The 24601-nt window shown below is 44.0% G+C and overlaps 2 protein-coding genes across 4 annotated transcripts in view; one reads left to right on the plus strand and one right to left on the minus strand.

The window, feature by feature from the left end:
* ptger1c (prostaglandin E receptor 1c (subtype EP1)) overlaps window positions 1-16154 on the plus strand; it is a 17915-nt gene extending 1761 nt beyond the window's left edge. Inside the window, exons 3-4 of the mRNA XM_070434808.1 lie at window positions 13281-13584; window positions 16071-16154. Of these exons, the coding sequence (XP_070290909.1) occupies window positions 13281-13584; window positions 16071-16154 (388 nt within the window). The remainder of the gene's footprint in view (window positions 1-13280; window positions 13585-16070) is intronic.
* LOC111951901 (regulator of microtubule dynamics protein 2) overlaps window positions 1-24601 on the minus strand; it is a 94047-nt gene that overhangs the window by 67129 nt on the left and 2317 nt on the right. For all 3 annotated transcript variants that reach the window (XM_023970224.3, XM_023970225.3, XM_023970226.3), the window contains exon 2: window positions 23269-23729. In XM_023970224.3, the coding sequence (XP_023825992.1) occupies window positions 23269-23720 (452 nt within the window). In that variant the 5' untranslated portion in view covers window positions 23721-23729. The remainder of the gene's footprint in view (window positions 1-23268; window positions 23730-24601) is intronic.

The raw sequence follows: 24601 nt of genomic DNA on the forward strand, positions 1-24601 counted from the left end.
TATATCTCCAGTTATCTAGCAAGGTAAGAATGGTACGCAACACCCATGTGTTGCGGTTTCTATTGCACTTGTGTAAAACCATGTGCAGATATTATGGCAAGAAAACATTGAATGTTGATTCAACTTGTTTTTTTCCCTATAAATTACTGAAACAACTGTGCTGTGCGTGCTGCTACCTTTCTATAGACCGTTAGCGATGCTAATGATGGCATTACCATTTTCAGGTAGATGAAAAGCCAATTCAAAAGGTAACCACAAAGTAGCCTATGCCTACCTGACAGAATCATGATTATTTGCATCAATCCAGTGGACATTTGTTCCGAAAACTCCATTAAAAATGCGCTGCAAAAACACAGCTAGACAAACTCAACTGTTTGGCTGGTGCGCACCTGAATTAAAATATTAAGATATTCTAACAACTGGTCCCCTGATGTGGTTTAAAAGCATTGCTATGGACTTGGAACATCCAATTCAGTTCTTTATATAAATTTTTTTTTTTAAAGCGTGTTTCTGAGTATGGAAATTAAAATAAAATAAATATATAAAAATCAGTTATTCACCCATTTTTTATTTTTTTGCCGTAGTATCGTTTTGGTATTAAGTATATTTTTTCAAATCCTGCCCTCTAGAGGATTTCACAGAAAATAACATGGCACTTTGAAATCGGCAATAAATACATTTTGCACTTTATTTTAAGTATATTTTCTTTGCTGTTACAGTATCCAAATCAATGTAAGAAGACAAGGGCATGCTACCTTAAAAGACGGCTAGTCGTTATTAGCTTGGATCTGTATGGAATGCAGGCACATTATGGGACACTGGCCAGATCATTATCAACTATTTTTATTTTTATTTATTTTTTAAATTGGTGTGACCAAAATCATGTGCTGGTGCCACAAACTGAAAAAGTTAGTGTATCTAGATCCTTAGGGGAGAGAACCCCAATGCATTGTCTTACATGAATTTGTTCGTATACTGATTGATCCRTTTATACTTCCATTCATTCAGCCCTCTCTTTCCCTCCCTGCGCTTGTTTACTCAATGGAAAGTGGTGAGCGAGACAGCAACGGGTAGTACTGAGTGATCAGTGCATTCCTGTAACGCCATTCCATGGCCYATGAATCACTRGAGTTGARACAGAAAAAAAACAGGATACATTCATGTGTGTGTTTATATACCATCATTATCCGCCCTCCATTTACAGAACAAACATCACAGGGCCTGTGGTCCTATTTCAACACTGTGTTAAAAAATAAAAAAAAATTAAACACACACACGGCCAACTGTACCTTGACTGTGTGCCGTGCCAGTTTGACTTGAGTCTAGTTAGGGGACGAGGGGAAAGGGTAAGGCAACATGCGACCGCTTAAATCTTCTAGGGGCCAATTGGCCATTTTCAGCACTGGCTCCATAGATTGATATGCACTGTGGAATACATAGAACATTCCAGTAATGTTGTCATGCCATCACAGTGGTTGTGGAGCATATTTGCAATGAAGGATGAAATARATTTGCTCTAACTACTTTGATGAAACAGTGACAGTACTTAACACCTTTAGGGCCACCAATCACCGATCCGCTGGGTCCAATGTTTTTAATCACACCGTATGTGTAGAGCACACACTAATTAGTGTAATACAGGCCTAAACATGATGCAAAAGTTGGCCTGTACTTTGATGTAATGCTACTTTACCCTTTGCACCAAATTAATGTATTTGTAAATGCCACGTTCAAAAGTCTTGCSAAGACCAAATATGGGAYTGKTTTCWGGAAACTAGGCGTATGTCACTACTTCACAGGTGAGCCACTTGAACAAATGAGTATTTCTTGTTTTTTCAAAATCGTGTTGCTCTCCACTTTCTGGAGGACCGACTTTTGAAATCAGTGGATCGAGATGGTGGAATAAGAGTATGATAGCTAAGGAGATGGAGAAAATTCTGGCCTTTGATTGCAAATACACAGAGGAAGTTGAAAAGAGAACACACAGAAGGCTTTAAAAAAACACCTGTCTCTGGATTACATTTTCAAACTAAGGGCAGCCATGGCATCCATGACAGAGAGGGAGATGCGTCCATCCATGTATACGGATAAAAGAGTCTAGCTAGCTACATTTTCAGATATTACACGTTTCAAATTGTCAGAAAGTAGTTTACATTTCAAGTTTAAGCGTACTGTTAGGTAGCTAGCTAACGTTAGCTGGCTGGCTTGCTATCTAACATTATGTATGTGTAGTAATGTTTGTATCTCAGAGCCATTTGCAGCGCTAGTTATAGCCTAATGTTAGCTAGCTAGCTAACATTGAACCTGGTTGGTTAGCTACCTGCAGATTCATGCAGGGTAGTAATGTTATGAATTGGGATTAAGGTTAATTATTTAGCTAGCTAAGTACAGGTCTAAACAAAAGACTCCAATATGCAAGTAAGCATTTCAATAGAACGTTCATGATGTCACTGCGACAACTGTCGATAGACCCTAGCATGGTAAATTCGCACTGGCTATCTTCTCCGATTTCAGCGCGAGAGCGCGAAGAACTTACCAGAGCGCAGAATAACTGACGAATTTATGACGCTCAACACCCGTTGGAATATGGCCAGTGTCAGTAAACGTTGGCAAAAAAAAGCATTTTAATTGTTGCCAGCAATACAGTTAGTCACCAACGCTCTGGATAACATTAAAACAGCCTAACCAGCACTGCTAGGGCGAGGGTAAAAGGTCAGAGTGAGCTTTTCTCACGGTCTGGAAGTAGCGAGCAAGCTATCCACGTTAGCCAGTAGCTTGGAAGCTTGACTGCTGTTAGTTGAATTCTCAGATCAACCTACTATCGGCAGTGGTTTTTGTACGCTCGAGAGCGAAACTATGATTTACACTCTAGATTGAATTTACAATAGTCTTCAAATCTTTGGTTGTTTAGTACCATGTGCCTCACATGTGAATCCTTAAAGAGATGGGTGGGGCTTGGGCCTAAGAGGTGTGAACGATTCTGAATGGTGAGGCAAAGAAAAGCTCTCCAGTAGGATTTACCAAAACATTCAAGGGCCATTTTTTCAAAAGTGAGGTTACAAGATTGATCAACATTAATAAGTAGAATTACTTTCCCATTGTTCTTCAACTGTATCTCAACTGAGATACAAAACATTACTACACAGAATACGTTAGATAGCAAGCCAGCCAGCTACGTGTAGCTAGCTACCTAACAGTACGGTTTAAACTTGAAATGTGAACTACTTTCTGACAATTTGAAACGTGTGTCATAACTGAAAATGTAGCTACCTAGACCGTGCCGTTCCCCGAGCTGTGATGGGAACGGCACCTCAGTACCTCCATGCCTTGATCAGCCCTACACCCAACAAGGGCACTGCGTTCATCCACCTCTGGCCTGCTCGCCTCCCTACCACTGAGAAGTACAGTTCACGCTCCGCCCAGTCAAAACTGTTCGCCTGCCTCTGGCCCCCCAATGGTGGACAAACTCCCTCACGACCGCACAGGACAGCCGAGTCAATCACCACCTTCCGGAGACACCCTGGAACCCCAACCTCTTTAAGGAATACCTAGGATGGATAAAGTAATCCTTCTCACCCCCCCCCCCCCTTAAAAGATTTAGATGCACTATTTAAAGGGCTGTTCCACTGGATGTAAGAGTGAATCCACCAATTTGTAAGTCGCTCTGGATAAGAGCGTCTGACTAAATGACTTAATGATATCATACACTACATTTACATTACATTTCTTTACTGCTCTGAGTTCTACTACTTTTATCTAATTTAAAAAACACCATTTCAAATTTGCTACACTAACAAAAACCTAGTGGCAATCACATATTAAACTTAGCAAAAAAAAGAAACGTTCCTCTTTTTCAGGACACTGTTTCAAAGATAATTTCGTTAAAATCCAAATAAAACTTCACAGTCTCCTCATTCTAAAGGGTTTAACACTGTTTCCCATGCTTGTTCAAATGAACATGCACCTGTGGAATGGTTGTTAAGACACTTACAGCATTACAGACGTAGGCAATTAAGGGAGAAAGGATGGACAGCTGATCGTCCTCGCAGTGGCAGACCACGTTGTAACACCTGCCACAGGATCGGTACAGCCGGAACATCACACCTGCGGACAGTACAGGATGGCAAAAACAACTGCCCGATATACATCAGGAACGCATAATCTCTCCATCAGTGCTCAGACTGTCCGCAATAGAGACTGAAGAAGCCTGGACTGAGGCTTGTAGGCCTGTTGAAAGGGAGGTCCTCACCAGACATCACCAGGGAACAACGTCGCCTATGGACACAAACCCACCGTCACTGGAAAGACAGGACTTGGCAAAAAGTCGACTCTTCACATGACAGTCGCGGTTTTGTCTCACCACGGTGATGGTAGATTCCCGTTTACCGTTAAAGGAATGAGCGTTTACACCGAGCCTGTACTCTGGACGGAGCGATTTTTGAGGTGAGAGGTCCGTCATGTCTGGGGCATAATTGGACTGAGCTTGTTTCAACGCCTCGTGCGTTACAGGAGACTTCCTCCTCCCCTCATGGTGTACCCTTCCTGCAGGCTCATCCTGACATGACCCTCCAGCATGACAATGCTACCAGCCATACTCTCATTCTGTGCGTATTTCCTGCAAGACAGGAATGTCAGTGTTCTGCCTGGCCAGCGAAGAGCCCAGATCTCAATCCCACTGAGCATGTCTGGGACCTGCTGGATCGGAGGGTGAGGGCTAGGGCCATTCCCCCCAGAAATGTCCAGGAACTTGCAGGTGCCTTGGTGGAAGAGTGGAGTAATATCTCACAGCAAGAACTGGCAAATCTGGAGCAGTCCATGAGGAGGAGATGCACTGCAGTACTTAATGCAGCTGGTGGCCACACCAGATACTGACTGTTACTTTTGATTTATGACCCCCCCTTTGTTCACATTATTAAATTTCTGTTAGTCACATCTGTGGAACTTGTTCAATTTATGTCTCAGTTGTTGAATCTTGTTATGTTCATACAAATAATTACATATGTTAGGTTTGCTGAAAATAAACGCAGTTGACAGTGAGAGGACGTTTCTTTTTTTGCTGAGTTTAGTTCTAGACACAAGCATGTTCTCTCAGTGAGAGGGATTGGACATTCAATATGCAGATGGAGAATCCAAGTGATATGTGAGTCTTTCAAGGGAGTTTAGCAGCTGTGGTCACCATGGTAAAGCCTTCTTCAAAACCAACCTGATGAAAAGTTACCATCCCAACAGCCTCTGGTCCAGCATTCAGCCAGTCCAGTTCATTCAGTATGCACCCTGGTGTTTAAAATAAAAGGGCCTCTAATGGATTGATTTAAGACTGAAAATGAGAATAAAAACAGGCTCAGCCCCTGGTTCGACGTGATCTGGCAGTTACTCCCCTTCAAGAATTCCATTTGCTTAAGGCTCGGCACACGCATACTCAGGCTGACTGGCTCTCGTTTAGGCAAATTAGAAATATTTACACTCAGGCTATCTGGAAGGCCATATTTAGTTACTTTTCTGTGGGTCTAACCCAAAGAAGTTCTGGAAAACGGTTAAAGACCTGGAGAATAAACCCTCCTCCTCACAGCTGCCCATGTCCCTTAATATTGATGATGTGGTTGTTACTGACAAGAAGCATGTCTGAGCTTTTTAAAAATCACCACTTCATTAAGTCAGGATTCCTATTTGACTCAGCCATGCCTCCTTGCCCGTATAACATTTCCTCATCTTCCACACGTTCTAATGCGACTAGCTCCGATGCTCCTCCCTCTTTTTCCCCTGCCCCGCTACAAAGTTTCTCCCTGCAGGTGGTCACTGACTCCGAGGTTTTAAAGGAACTCCTTAAACTTGATCCCCCAAAAAACATCTGGGTGAGGTGGTTTAGACCCTTTCAAGGTTGCTGCCACTATCATCGCCAAGAAAATCTCTGACCTTTCAACCCGTCTCTCCTCTCTGGGGAGTTTCCCATTGCTTGGAAGGCAGCCACGGTGTGTCGTTTATTTAAAAAGGGGGAGATTGGGCTGATCCTATTGAATGGGCCAATTTGTATCAAAAGTGTTGGAAAAACTTGGCAATAATCAAATGACTGGCTTTCTTGATGTCTATAGTATTCTCTCTGGTATGCAATCTGGTTTCCGCTCAGGTTATGGATGTGTCACTGCAAGTAATGCTTATTTATAAAAACCCTCTTAGGCCTCACTCCCCCCTATCTGAGATGCCTACTGCAGCCCTCTTCCTCCACATACAACACCCGTTCTGCCAGTCACATTCTGTTAAAAGGTCGCCAAAGTACAAACATCCCTGAGCTACAAAAAACAAACTAGACAGTTTAAAGAAAATATACACTACCATTCAAAAGTTTGGGGTAACTTAGAAATGTCCTTGTTTTCCATGAAAACTTACATGAAATTAGTTGCAAAATGAATAGGAAATATAGTCAAGATGTTGACAAGGATATAAATAACGATTTTTAATTGCAATAATAATTGTGTCCTTCAAAATTTCCTTTAGTCAAAGAATCCTCCATTTGCAGCAATTACAGCCTTGCAGACCTTTGGCATTCTAGTTGTCAATTTGTTGAGGTAATCTGAAGAGATTTCACCCCATGCTTCCAGAAGCACTTCCCACAAGTTGGATTGGCTTGATGGGCACTTCTTACGTACCATACGATCAAGCTGCTCTCACAACAGCTCAATAGGGTTGAGATCTGGTGACTGTGCTGGCCACTCCATTATAGACAGAATACCAGCTGACTGCTTCTTCCCTAAATAGTTATTGCATAGTTTTTAGCTGTGCTTTGGGTCATTGTCCTGTTGTAGGAGGAAATTGGCTCCAATTAAGCATCGTCCACAGGGTATGGCATGGCGTTGCAAAATGTAGTGATAGCCTTCCTTCTTCAAGATCCCGTTGAGACTGGTGTTTTGCGGGTACTATTTAATGAAGCTGCCAGTTGAGGACTTGTGAGGGATCTGTTTCTCAAACTGGACACTAATGTACTTGTCCTCTTGCTCAGTTGTGCACCGGGGACTCCCACTCCTCTTTCTATTCTGGTTAGAACCAGTTTGCTCTGTTCTGTGAAAGGAGTAGTACACAGCATTGTACGAGATCTTCAGTTTCTTGGCAATTTCTCACATGGAATAGCCTTCATTTCTCAGAACAAGAATAGACTGACGAGTTTCAGAAGAAAGGTCTTCGTTTCTGGCCATTTTGAGCCTGTAATCGAACCCGCAAATGCTGATGCTCCAGATACTCAACTAGTCTAAAGAAGGCCAGTTTAATTGCTTCTTTAATCAGAACAGTTTTCAGCTGTGCTAACATAACTGAAAAAAGTGTTTTTTAATGATCCATTAGCCTTTTAAAATGATAAACTTGGATTACCTAACACAACGTGCCATTGGAACACAGGAGTGATGGTTGCTGATAATGGGCCTCTGTACGCTCACGTAGAAATTCCATTAAAACTCAGTTTCCAGCTACAATATTCATTTACACACGTCTACACTGTATTTCTGATCAATTTTATGTTATTTTAAAAATGGACCAAAAAAACTTGTTTTTCTTTCAAAAACAAGGACATTTCTAAGTGACCCCAAACTTTTGAACGATAGTGTGTGTGTATATATATATATATATATATATATTTTTTTTTTATACATTTCTCCCCGATTTTGTGGTATCCAAATTGGTAGTTACAGTTTTGTCCGTACAGGAGTTGCAGCGATGGGACTCGGGAGAGGCGAAGGTCGAGAGTCGTGCATCATCCAAAACACAACCCAGCCAAGCTGCACTGCTTCTTGACACAACGCACACTTAACCCTGAAGTCAGGCGACCGTGTCAGCGTGCATTGCGCCCAGCTCGCCACAGGAGTCGCTAGTGCCCGATGGGACAAGTAAACATCCCTGCCGGCCAAACCCTCCCCTAACCCAGACGACGCTGGGCCAATTGTGCGCCGCCCCATGAGTCTCCCGGTCGCGGCCGGCTGCGACAGAGCCTGGACTCAAACCAGGATCTCTAGTGGCACAGCTAGCACTGCGATGCAGTGCCTTAGACCACTGCGCCACTCGGGAGGCCCCCAAACTGGACAGTTATATCTCCATCTCTTCATTCAGACTCAATCATGGACACAGTTGTGGCTGCCTCGCATGATGTATTGTTGTCTCTAACTTCTTGCCCTTTGTGCTTTTGTCTGTGCCCAATAATGTTTGTACCATGTTTTGTGCTGCTACCATGTTGTGTTGCTGCCGTGTTGCTACCATGCTGTGTTGTTATGTGTTGCTGCCATGCTATGTTGTCGTTTTAGGTCTCTATGTAGTGTTGTCTCGTCGCAATGTGTGTTTTGTCCTATATGTAAATGTTTAATCCCAGCCCCCATCCCCGCAGGAGGCCTATTGCCTTTTGGCAGGCAGACATTGTAAATAAGATTTGGTTTTTAACTGACTTGCTTATTTATATAAAAGGTTGAATAAAAATAAAATAAATGAAGAGTACGGATGCTTGTGGCCTCCAGACAGAGCCTTGCTGAAGTTCAGGCCTCTCAAAGAAATCTCTATTCTCATGCCTCTGCTACTCTCAACTCCCTCTCATGTGAAGCCACTTTCCCTGAGATCAGGCCAAGAGGTGCCAAATCATGCCCTCTTGCTGTGGCGCAGAACCTGCCCAATACAACAGACGTATGACCGCGTTACAGTAACAAGGAAGTTAAATTGTTACCGGTGGACAGTGACGTTATGTGCAGGCTACTGTATGTAGGCCATAATAATGCTGTGCCTTTTTCTTTCACTTTTATGTTAATACTAGGCTATATTGAGAATCACAACTAAAGGCTGTTTCCTTTAATGGAGCTCCAGCAGGCGTGTGAATTGATAAGTAATTTGTCCCTTCAGCCTTTCAATTGCAACTACAGGCAGTTTTCGCATACGGTTGGCAGGTATTCCTTGGGGTTAGTACGTTTGGCCAATAACCGAAAGGTCGCTGGTTCAAATCCCAGAGCCGACAATGTGAAAAATATTCCACTGTGCCATTGAGCAAGGCACTTAACCGATTTTGCTGCAGGGATGACGTTAATAATGGCTGCCCCTGGCTCTGACCCCAACTTTCCACAGGTGTCTTAGGGGGAGTGGGTATATGCAAAAAAACATTTCTAAATCACATAAGTACACAAGTGTGAAATAGGACAAATAAGCACCCACCAAATTATTATTATTATTCTATTCAATGGAGCGCCAACAGGATTGTTGAATTGATTCGTGATTTGTCACCCTTTAGTCTAAAATAGCAGTGGGAGGCAAGGCAATGACTTCACAGGTTGAGGGCTCTTAACCTTAGATCACCTCTACAAAAGGAACGTCTTAGTATTAAAAGGAAGCGTCACTCTTATAAAGAAGCTTCCCAAAAGGCCTTGGGGGGTGTAAGAGGGGGGTGTAAAATAACACCTGCAACTTGATTACTGCACCTGCAATGATGGCAAAAAAAGATAGATGACGAAGTGAAACCGCTAACAAAGGCTTTTCCCCTCTAAGCATTGCCATTGCTTTGCCGGGCCACGTGAGAGTACAATCGAACTATGCCAATTAAAGCAATAGTAGAAACAGTTTTTTTTTCTTCCATTCACCAACAGGAATTAAATGGGAATTGAAGCCATAGGACATAGGGTACCCACAAAATTATTGTCAGACGTTGTTTTGTGAAGGTGCATACACGATCAGTAGATGTTATAGGTGGAACATTTGACTTTGCTGAGCTCAACTAATCTCTTATTTATCGTTTCCTCCAGTTACTTTTCTTGTACAGGTGTACTCTCCTGCTACGCCCTCCAACGAACCATCAAATAGGAAAAGCGACTATACTGGACTAAGATCAAGTCCTACTACACCGGCTCTGTCGCTCTCGGATGTGTCAGGGCTTGCAAACTAATCAGATCTTATTGGTCACATACACATGGTCAGCTTCTATGCTTGTGCTTCTAGTTCTGACAGTGCAGTAATATCTAACTAGTAATCTAACAATTCCCCAACAACTACCTAATACACACATATCTAAAGGGGTGAATGAGAATATGTACATATACGTATATGGATGAGCGATGGCCGAGCGGCATAGGCAAGGTGCAATAGATGGTATAAAATACAGTATATACATGTGATATGAGTAATGTAAGACATGTAAACATTATTAAAGTGGCATTATTTAAAGTGGCATTGTTTAAAGTGAATAGTGATCCATTCATTCAAGTGGCCTGTGATTGGGTCTCATGTAGGCAGCAGCCTCTCTGAGTTAGTGATTGCTGTTTAGCAGTCTGATGGCCTTGAGATTGAAAAACAAGCTTCTATCTCTCGGTCCCAGCTTTGATGCACCTGTACTGACCTCGCCTTCTGGATGATAGCGGTGTGAACAAGAAGTGGCTCGGATGGTTGATGTCCTTAATGATCTTTTTGGCCTTCCTGTGACATCGGGTGCTGTAGGTGTATTGGAGGGCAGGTAGTTTGCCCCCGGTGATGCGTTGTGAAAACCGCACCACCCTCTGGAGAGTATTGCGGTTGAAGGCGGTGCAGTTGCAGTACCAGGCTGTGATACAGCCCGACAGGATGCTCTCGATTGTGCATCTGTAAAAGACCATCAGTGTTTTCGATTGTGCATCTGTAAAAGACCATCAGGGTTTTGGGTGACAAGCAACATTTCTTCAGCCTCCTGAGGTTGAAGGGGCGCTGTTGCTTCTTCACCACACTGTGTGTGGGTGGACCATTTCAGTTTGTCTGTGACGTGTACGCCGAGGAACTTTCCACCTTCTCCACTGCAGTCCCTTCGATGTGGATAGGGGGGTGCACCCTCTGCTGTTTCCTGAAGTCCACGATAATCTCCTTTGTTTTGTTGACATTGAGTGAGAGGTGCACTCACCTCCTCCCTGTAGGCCGTCTCGTCGTTGGTGATCAAGCCCACTACTGTTGTGTCATCTGCAAACTTGATGATTGAGTTGGAGGCGTGCATGGCCACGCAGTCGTGGGTGAACAGGGAATACAGGAGAGGGCTGAGCACACAATGTTGAGGGTCAGCGAAGTGGAGATGTTGTTTCCTACCTTCACCACCTGGTGACGGCGGCCCGTCAAAGTCCAGGACCAAGTTGCACAGGGAGGGGTTAAGACCCAGGGCCTCCAGCTTGATGATGAGCTTGGAGGGTACTATGGTGTTGAATGCTGAGCTGTAGTCAATGAACATAGGGCAGTGTGATGGTGGTTGCGTCATCTGTGGACATGTTGGGGCGGCATGCAAATTGAGGTGGGTCTAGGGTGGCAGGTAAGGTGGCGGTGATATGATCCTTGACTAGCCTCTCAAAGCACTTCATGATGACAGAAGTGAGTGCTACAGGGCGATAGTAATTTAGTTCAGTTATCTTTGCCTTCTTGGGTACAGGAACAATGGTAACCATCTMGAAGCATGTGAGGACAACAGACTGGGATAGGGAGCGATTGAATATGTKCGTAAACACACTAGCCAGCTGGTCTGCGCATASTCTGAGGACGCGGCTAAAGATGCCGTCTGGACKAGCAGCCTGCYAGGGTTAACACGTTTAAAATGTTTTACTCACGTCAGCCACAGAGAATGAAAGGGCGCAGTCTTTGTTAGCGAGCCGCGACGGGTGCACTTTAATATCCTCAAAGCAGGCAAAGGTGTTAAGTTTGTCTGGAAGCATGACGTCGGTGTCTGTGACGTTTTTGTTTTTGCAGTCTGATTTCCTGTAGACCCTGCCACATACGTCTCATGTCTGAGCCGTTGAATTGCGACTCCACTTTGTCCCTGTACCGGCATGTCGCTTGTTTGATTGCCWTGTGGAGGGAATAACTACACTGTTTATATTCAGCCATATTTCCAGGACCTCTTTCCATGGTTAAATGCGGTGGATCGCACTTTCAGGTTCAGGAATGCAGCCATCCATCCACGGTTTCTGGTTAGGGTAGGTTTTAATAGTCACAGTGGGTACAACATCTCTAATGCACTTCTTTATAAACACACTCACCGAGTCAACGTATAGGTCAATGTTGTTCTCGGAGGCTGACCGGAACATATTACAGTCCGCATGATCAAAAAAGTATTGAAGTGTGGCTTCCGATTGGTCAGACCAGCGTTGAATGGTTCTCGTCACTGGTACATCCTGTTTGAGTTTCTGCCTATAAGACGGTACGAGCAAGATGGCGTCATGGTCGGATTTGCCGAAGGGAGGGCGGGGGAGGGCTTTGTATGCATCGCGGAAGTTAGAGTAGCAGTGGTCGAGATTATTAGCCCTGCGTGTCGTGCAATCAATATGCTGACAGAACTTAAGTAGCCTTGRTCACAAATTTGCTTTGCTAAAATCCCCAGCTACAATAAATGCAGATTCCAGATATATAGTATCCAGTTTACATAGAGTCCAGTGAAGTTCTTTGAGGGCCGTCTTGGTGTTCGCTTAAGGGGGAATGTACACAGCAGTGACTATAACTGACGAGAATTCTCTTGGTAGGTAAAATGGCCAATATTTGATTGTATGGAATTCTTGGGTCGGGAGAGCAGAAGGACTRGAGTTCCTGTATGATGTTATGATTACAACATAAGTCGTTAATCATAAAGCTAACAGCCACGTGCTTCCTCTTCCCAGAGAGGTGTTTCTCTCTGTCGGCGCGATCACAGATTACAAAAGGAAATAGACACGAGCCTACCAGACAAGCATAATGCATTCTATCCTTGCTTCGAGGCAAGCAACACTGAACCATGCGTGAGAGCACCAYCTGCTCCCGACGACTGATCACGCTCTGCGTATTTGATGTGTGTAAGACCATTAAACAAATCAACATTCACAAGGCRGCAGGGCCAGACAGATTACCAGGACACATACTTTGAGCATGCGCTGACCAGCTGGCAAGTGTCTTCACTGACATTTCAWCCTCTCCTTGACCAAGTCTGTAATACCTACATGRTTCAAGCAGACCACCASAGTCCCTGTGCCCAAGAATAATTACCATTGTAGCACTCARATCTGTAGCCATGAAGTGCTTTGAAAGGCTGGTCARGGCTCACATCAACACCATCATCCCAGACACCCTGGACTCARTCCAATTCGCATACCGCCCCAACAGATCCACAGTTGACGCAATCTCTATTGCACTCCACACCACCCTTTCCCAGAATGCTGTTTATTGACTACAACTCAACGTTCAACACCATAGTGCCCTCCAAGCTCATCACTAAGCTAAGGACTCTGTGATTGAACAACTCCCTCTGTAACCGGATCCTTGACCTCCTGACGGGACTCCCTGTTCACCCACGATAGAGTGGCCGCACACGTCTCCATCATTAAGTTTGCCGAAGACATGATGGGGGTAGGCCTGATCATCAACAATGATGAGACAGCCTATAGTGAGGTGGTCAGAGACCTGCCAGTGTGGTGCCAGGACAAACACCCCTCCCTCAACATCAGCAAGATAAAGGGGATGATCGTAGACTACAGGAAACAGAGGGTCAAGCACGCCCCCATTGACATTGATGCGGTTGAAGTGGAGCCGGTCAAGAGCTTCAAGTTCTTTGGTATCCACATCACCAAGGATCTATCATGGTCCAAGCACACCAACACAGTCGTGAAGAGGGCACGACAATGCTTCTTCCTCCTCAGGAGGCTGAAAAGACTTGACATGGGCCCTCAGATCCTCAAAATATTCTACAGCTGCACCATTGAGAGTATCTTGACTGGCTGCTTAAACGCTTGGTATGGCAACCACTTGGCAACCAGGTGGAGTCAAAAAAATTCCAAGATTCCAGCCACCGAAGATAGACTCCTGAATCTACCCCCAAGCCATAAGACTGCTAAATKGTTTGTTAAATAGTTAACCAAATAGCTACCAGGACTATCTGCATTGACCCATTTAACATATGACACATCGCATATGCTGCTGCTACTCTTTACTATCTGTCACTTTGTTAGATATACAGTGCATTCGGAAAGTATTCAGACCCATTCACTTTCTCCACATCTTATGTTACAGCCTTATTCGAATGGATTAAATAAATGTTTTCCTCATCAATCTACACCCAAAACCCCATAATGACAAACCAAATACTGGTTTAGACATTTTTGCAAATGTATTAAAAATAAAAAACAGTAATAACTTACATAAGTATTCAGACTTTGCTAGGAGACTCAAAATTTAGCTCAGGTGCACCCTGTTTACATTGATCATCCTTGAGATGTTTCTACAACCTGTGGTAAATATGATTGACTGGATATGATTTYTAAAGCCCCACACCTGTCGAAGGAATTGTCCGTAGAGCTCCGAGACATGATTGTGTCAAGGCACAGATCTGGGGAAGGGTACCAAAACATTTCTGCAGCATTGAAGGTCCCCAAGAACACAGTGGCCTCCATCATTCTTGAATGGAAGAAGTTCGGAACCACCAATACTCTTCCTAGAGCTGGCCCCCCGGCCAAACTGAGTAATCGGGGGAAAAGGGCCTTGATCAGGGAAGTGACAGAAAACCTGATGGTCACTCTGACAGAGCTCTAGAGTTCTTCTGTGGAGATGGGAGAACTATCTTTGCAGCAATCCACCAAATCAGGCCTTTATGGTAAAGTGACCAGAAAAAAAGCCACGCCTCAGGTAAAGACACATGACAGCCCACTTGGAGTTTGTCAAAAGTCACCAAAAGGACTCTGACCATGACAAACAAGATTCTCTGGTCTGATGAAACCAAGATTGAAATCTTTGCCATGAATGCCAAACATTAAGTCTGGAGGAAACCATGCACCGCTCATCATCTGGCCAATACCATCCCTTCGGTGAAGCATGGTGGTAGCAGCGTCATGCTGTAGGGTTGTTTTTCAGCGGCAGAGACTGGGAGACTAGTCAGGAGAGGCAAAGATGAATGGAGCAAAATACAGATAACCTGCTCCAGAGTGCTCAGGTCCTCAGACTGGGACGAAGGTTCACCTTCCAACAGGACAAGCCTCGAGTGGCCCAGCTAGAGCCTGGACTTGAACCTGATCAAACATCTCTGGAGAGATCTGAAAATAGCTGTGCAGAGACGCTCCTCATCTAACCTGACATATCTTGAGAGGATCTGCGGAGAACAATGTGATCAACTCCCCAAATACAGGTGTGCCAAGCTTGTAGCGTCATTCCTAAGAAGATTCGAGGCTGTAATCGCTGCCTAAGGTGCTTCAACAAAGTACTGAGTAAAGGGTCTCATGTAAACGTCATTTTATTTTTAATACATTTAAAAAAATATTTTTAAAAACATTTTTGCTTTGTATTTATGGGGTAGATTGAGGGGGAAAAAGACGATTTAATACATTTTAGAATAAGACTAACGAAAGAAATAAAAAATGTGGAAAAAGTAAAGTTATCGTTACTCATTGTGTATCTATTATTACGGGTTTTACTTTTCCATCTTTTATTTTCTTCTCTGCATTGTTGGGAAGGGCGCGTAAGCATTTCACGGTTAGTCCACACCGGTTGTACACAAAGCATGTGACAAATAAAATGTGATACTAATGGAGCATAATAGGGAAGCCTGGAGCCAAGCACGTTAGTGTTACGCTAAAAGAGAACTGAAAGGAAACTGTGACAATGGGGGAGGGGGAGTAGTGGGTGGTCACAGTCCAAGTGGTACAGTATGCAGGTGGAGGGCAGAGGGGTCTACCATGCCCTGCAGACATGCTTACTATACGTAGAAGGTAAACTGCTGGGAAATTCACAGGAATGGGGGTATCAGAAAGTCAACAGTGATTTGGGTGCAAGATTTTCATTTAATAACATGTAGGCCTACTTTCTAGGGGAAAATACTGTATCTCGGGTACATCAGTCTCCTTCCATGAAGTTCAGAATGCGAAAGACGGAGAGAGATATAATATGACTGGCCTGGACACTCATCACTAAATCATTTTTTACATTCTAAGCTTTTAATTACAAAAAGACAGACAAGGTCATTTTTCACTTGAAAAACCTCTCAGTGTGTGTGATCAGACATGCCCGTTACTAAATAAACAAAAGTCTTCTCCTTAAAAATCAGCAACTATCCAATGCCAAACGCTATCATTTTAAACACGAAACGTTATAATGTCCTCTAGCTACYGGAAAACAGCATGACGTGGATAAACGGCAGTGGGAACTGTTTGAGGAATGACAAGTTCCGACATGACACTTTACAATGAGACCTTTGACAGCTCGGCATACAGACTGGGAGATTGATGGGCTTGCTCGGTTGAGGTGGGAAGTTCGAGGAAGCGGTTTTGACAAATGAAAAGTGAACGGTGCAAACTGTTTGAGCTTTCCACCTTGCAAGTGTGTGTTGCTGAACTGAGCAAACACAATCCTTATCAACTTTGACCTGCTCCATAATTGAGCCGCCTTCTTTGTGGTCCTTTGTAAGCTCAGTTGGTAGAGCATGGTGCTTGTAATGTCAGGGTAGTGGYTCGAATCCCAGGACCCCCCATARGTAAAATGTATAGATGCATGACTGTTAGGAGATTTGGAAAAAAACATCTGCTAAATGACATATATATTGTCACACGTCTGTGCGGTACGGCGTATTGTCTGTACCCCATTATAGCCGCTTCGTGTTTCAGCAAGACCCAACACAACCTGCAAATATATCACCGCTGGTCATGGTCCGAATATTTTTATTTGTATAATTTTTTTTACCCAATTTCATGGTATTCAATTGGTAGTTACAATCTTGTCCAATCGCTGCAACTCCCGTACAGACTCGGGAGAGGTAAAGMTCGAGAGTCGTGCGTCCTCTGAAACACAACCCAACCAAGCCGCACTACTTCTTGACACAATGCCCACTTAACACGGAAGCCAGCCGCACCAACGTGTCGGATGAAACACTGTGCGCCTGGCTACCGTGTCAGAGTGCACTGCGCCCGGCCCGCCACAGGAGTCGCTAGTGCGCGATGGGACGAGGACATCCCTGCAGCCCAAACCCTCCCCTGATTTTAGAGTCTTTTTTGACCAAAAACTAAATGGTTTTATTTATTTTATATATAGAAACTTTGGGGGGGGGGGGGGGGGCTCAGTTGTAGGACATGCCTCTAAACTACATAAATCATTGCATTCTAAACTGCATCAATCACTGCCAAAATTTTAACATTTTAAAATCAGCGAGAACACTAAAAAGCATGAAGCCTGCCACACAGTAGCATGGTTTTTCTAATAAAGAGATCTCAGCAGTGAAGGATATAGTCAAGTGCTGTTATTTCCTACAGTTCCAAGCCCCGGTGCAACAGACTCCACTCTTACAGGTGGTGTGAGGTCTATGGGTGTAGCTGGCACCTCTGGGTGAGTGCCACGCATTCCCTAAGGGCTAGAATTTGTCCATTGCACCTTCACCCCCTTCCCGCTCTAACAAATCACAGGGGAGAGGGAAAGGCGCTTTAATTACGGTAGGTGTGTGCGTGATTTGATTTCTTTCAAACCATAATAACCCGGGATGTAATTTAGAACATTTGATGGGGCCGACAGCTGCCACTCAAAGCAAGTTGCTGGAGGGCAGGCTGAGGCACCATACTTCGGTCTGCATCTCTTTCTCCAACAGGGAGGAGGATAAACGAAACTCCATTGATAACAGAGGTGGGAGAGAACCGATGACCTGATATAACCTAGTCCTCGTGTGATACAGTCATTTATACCGTATGAAACTTAGATATTAGGCCTAAACTTCCAGTCTATGAGCTTTTTCACTACAAAGACAGGAGAGTAGTACGCTTTACAATAGACCACCTGACTATTGTATCACTCAAGTATGGCCTGATTCCATCAGTCTAACTACGACAACATACAGTAAGTTATGGCCTGAGTAACAACGCAAACCAAGGACTTTAAAGTCTGTAAASCGAGAGGCAAAGCCAAAGAGACAGACACACTGAAGACAGCAAAACACAAACAGTAATTAACTACCCGGAGTGTTCTGGCTGGCTGTTGGCCTGCTTGTTATGTCGGTACAACTAGAATACGCACCCAGGCGACTGCTAGATTTCTGCCASGATACAAATCTGGAGCTAACCTAACTGGGGGAGGTGCCATGATCCAGCTCTGATCTGCAGCCCATTACACTCCTCTGCCCCGCCCACTTTGCCGGGTTTAGATGCCGAGCCAGGCCAGGTAGGTTGCTTCTTTTTCTTGGCACACTAATTTACGCATGCTTAGTGAAAGTACAGGAAAAGTCCATCCAGGTGATGCTCTCAGTKAGAGCTAAGTCCTGCAACGCGACAACAAGTGATTAATCCACAGCATTCTCGTTTCAGGGSAAGTCTCAGAACATCACTACCGTTTTACCCTTTTCTATATTCACCACTAGAAAACATCAGACATGCTTTAATATGTTTATTTTTCCAGAGATCAAGACCATTCTGTGAATACGCGTAACAGAATAGCCTCACTCTCATCTTTTCTGTTCTGTTTGGTGTAAATGGGACATCGTGGAAGACTGCAATTATGGTATTAGAAACCATCTGTTGGGGGTTTCTAGTTACAAAAATCATGTTTATTGGACATGAAAAAGGGAAAAGCATAACTTGGACGCCCGTTATGTAATTCTTGTCGCAACGTCAGAGTAATCCTCATACCCAACGGAGACTGTGCTGGAAGTGGTATTGGAGGGCCAGTAGGAGGCACTCTTTCCTCTGGTCTCTCAAAATATATACCAATGCCCCAGGGCAGAGATTTGGGTCATTGCCCTGTGTTGGGTGCCATCTTTCAGATGGGACGTTAAWCGGGTGTTCTGACTCTCTGTGGTCACTGAAGATCCCATGGCACTTATAGTAAGAGTAGGGTGTTAACCCTGGTGTCCTGGCTAAATTCCCAATCTGTCCCTCAAACCATCATGGCCACCTAATCATCCACAGCTTCCAATTGGCTCATTCAGTCGCCTGTAATTATTCCCCAGGTCATTGCTGTAAATAAGAATGTGTTCTCAGTTAATTAACCCTGGTAAAATAAATGAATAAAAAATGCAACGTTCAGATTTACTCTACTCAATAAAACAGAAATGTGCATAAAACGTAATTCCTCATTCTAGGTTTTTCTAACCGCAAGAGATTAAAAAACAATTGCAAAATTTAAAAAAATAAGCTACAGTAGACTAAAAACAAACAAAATATAACTATTGTGAAATAGATAGTGTCCGTAAAATGTATATAAACTCAGCAAAAAAGGAAACAAGATCCTCTCAGTCAACTGCGTTTAGTTTCAGCAAAAATAACATGTGGAAATATTTGTATGAACATAACAAGATTCAACAACTGAGACAAACTGAACAAGCTCCACAGACATGTAACTAACAGAAATTGAATAATGTGTCCCTGAACAAATTGGGGGTCAAAATCCAAAGCAACAGTCAGAATCTGGTGTGGCCACCAGCTGCATTAAGTACTGCAGTGCATCTCCTCCTCATGGACTGCACCAGATTTGCCAGTTCTTGCTGTGAGATGTTACCCCACTCTTCCACCAAGGCACCTGCAAGTTCCTGGACATTTTTMGGGGTAATGGCCCTAGCCCTCACCCTCCGATCCAACAGGTCCCAGACGTGCTCAATGGGAATGAGATCCAGGCTCTACGCTGGCCATGCAGAACACGGACATTCCTGTCTTGCAGGAAATCACGCACAGAACGAGCAGTATGGCTGGTGGCAATTGTCATGCTGGTGTCAGGATGAGCCTGCAGGAAGGGTATCACGTGAGGGAGGAGGATGTCTTCCCTGTAACGCACAGCCTTGAGATTGCCTGCAATGACAACAAGTTCAGTCTGATGATGCAGTGACACACTGCCCTAGACTATGACGGACCCTCCACCTCCAAATCGATCCCGCTCTAGAGTACAGGCCTTGGTGTAACGCTCATTCCTTCGTCGATAAACGCGAATCCGACCATCACCCGTGGTGAGACAAAACCGCGACACGTCAGTGAAGAGCACTTTTTGCCAATCCTGTCTGGTCCAGCGACGGGTGGGTTTGTGCCCATAGCGACGTTTTTGCCAGTGATGTCTGGTGAGGACCTGCCTTACAACAGGTGAACAAGCCCTCAGTCCAGCCTCAACTCAGCCTATTGCGGACAGTCTGAGGACTGATGGAGGGATTGTGTGTTCCTGTTGTAACTCGGGCAGTTGTTGGTGCCATCCTGTACCTGACCCGCAGGTGTAATGTTCGGATGTACCAATCCTGTGCAGGTGTTGTTACACGRGGTCTGCCACTGCGAGGACGATCAGCTGTCCGTCCTGTCTCGCTGTAGCGGTGTCTTAGGCGTCTCACAGTACGGACATTGCAATTTATTGCCCTGGCCACATCTGCAGTCCTCATGCCTCCTTGCAGCATGCCTAAGGCACGTTCACGCAGATGAGCAGGGACCCTGGGCATCTTTGTTTTGGTGTTTTTCAGAGTCAGTAGAAAGGCCTCTTTAGTGTCCTAAGTTTTCATAATTATGACCTTAACTGCCTACCTACCGTCTGTAAGCTGTTAGTGTCTTAATGACCATTCCACAGGTGCATGTTCAATAATTGTTTATGGTTCATTGAACAAGCATGGGAAACAGTCTTTAAACCCTTTACAATGAAGGTCTGTGAAGTTATTTGGATTTTCACAAATTATCTTTGAAAGACAGGGTCCTGAAAGTATGTATAAGCTGGAAGTAGAAACACAAGTGTTATTGTTTATTAGTGTACTCACCAAAAATAGGGGAGGTAGGGTTTGCGGGAAATAAAGGGGAAAATATATATATATATATATACACACACACACACACACACACACACAGTTGAAGTGGGAAGTTTACATACACCTTAGCCAAATACATTTAAACTCAATTTCACAATTCCTGACATTTAAACCTAGTAAAAATTCCCTGTCTTAGGTCAGTTAGGATCACCACTTTATTTCAAGAATGTGAAATGTCAGAATAATAGTAGAGAGARTTATTTCAGGMTTTATTTATTTCATCACATTCCRAGTGGGTCAGAAGTTAACAAACACTCAATTCATATTTGGTAGCATTGCCTTTAAATTGTTTAACTTGGGTSAAWCGTTTRGGGTAGCRTTCCACAAGCATCCCACAATAAGTTGGGTGAATTTTGGTCCATTCCTCCTGATAGAGCTGGTGTAACTGAGTCAGGTTTGTAGGCCTCCTTGCTCACACACGCCTTTTCTGTTCTGCCCACAAATGTTCTATGGGATTGAGGTCAGGGCTTTGTGATGGCCACTCCAATACCTTGACTTTGTTGTCCTTAAGCCATTTTGCCACAACTTTGGAAGTGTGCTTGGGGTCATTGTCCATTTGGAAGACCCATTTGTGACCAAGCTTTAACTTCCTGACTGATGTCTTGAGAAGTTGCTTCAATATATCCACATAATTTTCCTACCTCATGATGCCATCTATTTTGTGAAGGGCACCATCCATCCTGCATCAAAGCACCCCCACAACATGATGCTGCTGCTTCACGGTTGGGATGGTGTTCTTTGGCTTGCACGCCTCCCCTTTCTCCTCCAAACATAACGATGGTTATTATGGCCAAACAGTTCTATTTTGTTTCATCAGACCAGGGACATTTCTTCAAAAAGTACCATCTTTGTCCCCATGTGCAGTTGCAAACCGTAGTCTGGCTTTTTTATGGCGGTTTTGAGCAGTGGCTTCTTCCTTGCTGAGCGGCCTTTCAGGTTATGTCGATATAGGACTTGTTTTACTGTGGATATAGATACTTTGTACCCGTTTCCTCCAGCATCTTCACAAGGTCCTTTGCTGTTGTTCGGGATTGATTTGCACTTTTCGCACCAAAGCACGTTCATCTCTAGGAGACAGAACGCATCTCCTTCCTGAGCGGTATGACGGCTACGTGGTCCCATGGTGTTTAACTTGCGTACTATTGTTTGTACAGATGAAGTGGTACCGTCAGGCATTTAGAAATTGCTCCCAAGGATGAACCAGACTTGTGGAGGTCTACAATTATTTTCTGAGGTCTTGGCTGATTTGTTTTCATTTTCCCATGATGTCAAGCAAAGAGGCACTGAGTTTGAAAGTAGGCCTTGAAATAGATCCACAGGTACACCTCCAATTGAATCAAATGATGTCAATTAGCCTATTAGAAGCTTCTAAAGCCATGACATAATTTTCTGGAATTTTCCAAGTTGTTTAAAGGCACAGTCAACTTAGTGTATGCAAACTTCTGACCCACTGGAATTGTGATACAGTGAATTATAAGTGAAATAATCTGTCTGTAAACAATTGTTGGAAAAATGACTTGTGTCATGCACAAAGTAGATGTCCTAATCGACTTTCCAAAACTATAGTTTGTTAACAAGACATTTGTAGAGTGGTTGAAAAGTTTTAATGACTCCAACCTAAGTGTATGTAAACTTCCGACTTCAACTGTATATACCCCAAAAATATATGGGGGATTATAAATGATGCAGACAATTACATTGATGGAAGCTARAATCTATCTGCAATATTAAAGCTGATCCAGCCCCTAAAATTATTATTATTTWTTTTTTWAAAGCTACAGTAGTTTATGTGAATAATATGAATATCAAGCAATAGGCCGGAAATTTCCCACAAAGCTTTGAGACAGGAAGACATTCTGAATGCATTCATGTACAAGAAAAGCTGTGCAAGTTAGGCCTGACTGTTAACACAAGTGCCTTGTTTTAATAGTCACTACTTACCTGTTAATATATTGTTTTCATAAAGAGGAATTTTAAGAGGCAGTGCATTTAAAAGCAGACATTTGTTGTTTATGTTATTCAAGCCTGGCGTGTGATCAATGTATTTGGCTGTAGCTGGAGGATGACTGGGCGTGTGGCGCTAGATTCCACTCTCTGACACCCCAGGCACATTCACATACAGTACTTCTTATTTTACCACATATAATGACTGAGCAAATCAAAAAGTRTGGTGATGCAGGGTGAGCATGTGAKTTTGGCTTATTAAGATATTGATCAAGTACAGGTGGGATAGTTAAGGTGGTGRAGCTGGCAAAGAGGAAACCAGAATTTGAGTATAAAAGGCCAAAGGGTGTGGTGGATGCTTGGACAGAGACGATTAMGTAGCAAACTACAATCATATCATTATGAGTGAATCATTGTAGGACATTTTAAATGAGATCTCATGCCAAAACAAGTCAGAGTTTTGGAGCCGTTCCATTGAACATAGAAATAAAGGCATTTCAAATACTATGAACATTTCCTTGTTTTTTCTATGAAATCKTTCTGACGTGTGGATTTCCCCCCTGTATCTGAAACAACCAACATGTGACGATGCCAGAGAGAAAGARAGGACTCACCCTCCTTCACTCTCAGCCCCCTCCTCTGAGCTTTGGCCTTCAGCTCTGGCTACTCTCCTCCTGCGTGTGGGTATAGTGCGGTTTGGTGGGCCTGCCCTGATGCGAGCRACGCCCCCCTCGGCCACGCCGCTGCGTCCTCTCAGCTCATCCCTCACGTGTTCCTGCAGCTTTGGGATGGCACTCTTTAGCGCCCGCACCTCATCTTTCAGTTCTGACACACACTGGATCAGGGCTCCGAGACGATCTAGAACCTCAGCCTGACCCAGCATTCCCCCCACCACCATACTGGCTCCAGCCGCCCGCTGGTCATTACTGCTGAGGTACTGCTCACTGTGTCCACTCTGTGGCATGGCCCTCCGGCTGTTGTACAATGCCACGGCGCCCAGGCTGAGGCCAGCCGCTCCAGCCAACACACCCAGGACCAGAACCTTGTTGTCTGATGACTGGGCCATCGTGCCAACCTGGAGACAAAGAGGAGGAATGAAAATGACGCATATTAATTATGAATTTGCTCTGTTGTGCAGTGACAACTTCTGATTTTAGGAATTGTTTACTTGAGTATCCCGCAGCAGAGAAAGTTGCGTTGCAAAAAGTTCAGAGTTGACTGAGCAAGGAGCTGAGTTGGTCAGCCCTTAGCTCTTGTTACTTGTAGAGTTTGACCTCTTTGATCTTAACCCAATCTGCACCTCCATTCTAATCATTAACACGTCCATGTCCATTTCCTACCAGTCTACATGCCAACTGATTTAATAGTTCCCGTCACACGAGCAGCTAAATTCTCTGTGCCTATTAAATAATACAATGTAGGCCATTTGGCTAAGCTCTTAACTGTTTCCACAAACACTGGGCAAAGACCTGCAGATAAAGCCTACAGCTAAGAGGACCTCAAGCCAATTAAGGACACTTAATCAACAGACAAAATCAGGGCATTGTTTAGGACAGCATAGTAAGATGATTGATTGGGTTAGCTGTCAAATGTGGAGAGCCTCAGCTGAAAAGTCAAGCAAACTAGTTTGGGGTATAGAAATGTAGCAAAGTAAAAAGCCACTTAACTTCTGAAACCCACCAGCCAGTGACAGTTTGAGAAAGTGACCTAGTGACTAGTAGCAAGCTGTCAACGTCATGTGGAGGGATTAGTCACTCTCCTGTTGGGTCCTCCCATTCACCTCAGTGTTAGACTAGCTAGTTACGTTTGCACGAAGGACTAACGTTAACAGGATTAGCTAGCTAGCTAACACTTGAACCAGTACCTGGGCTTGAGGAGACGAGATCTCATCTGACGCCCAGGGATCCTTCAATTCAAAGTCCCATCAACRAGCTCTGCAAACGTTAT

The sequence above is a fragment of the Salvelinus sp. IW2-2015 genome, linkage group LG25 (assembly GCF_002910315.2).
Source record: "Salvelinus sp. IW2-2015 linkage group LG25, ASM291031v2, whole genome shotgun sequence".
In the NCBI taxonomy this organism is placed as follows: Eukaryota; Metazoa; Chordata; class Actinopteri; order Salmoniformes; family Salmonidae; genus Salvelinus; species Salvelinus sp. IW2-2015.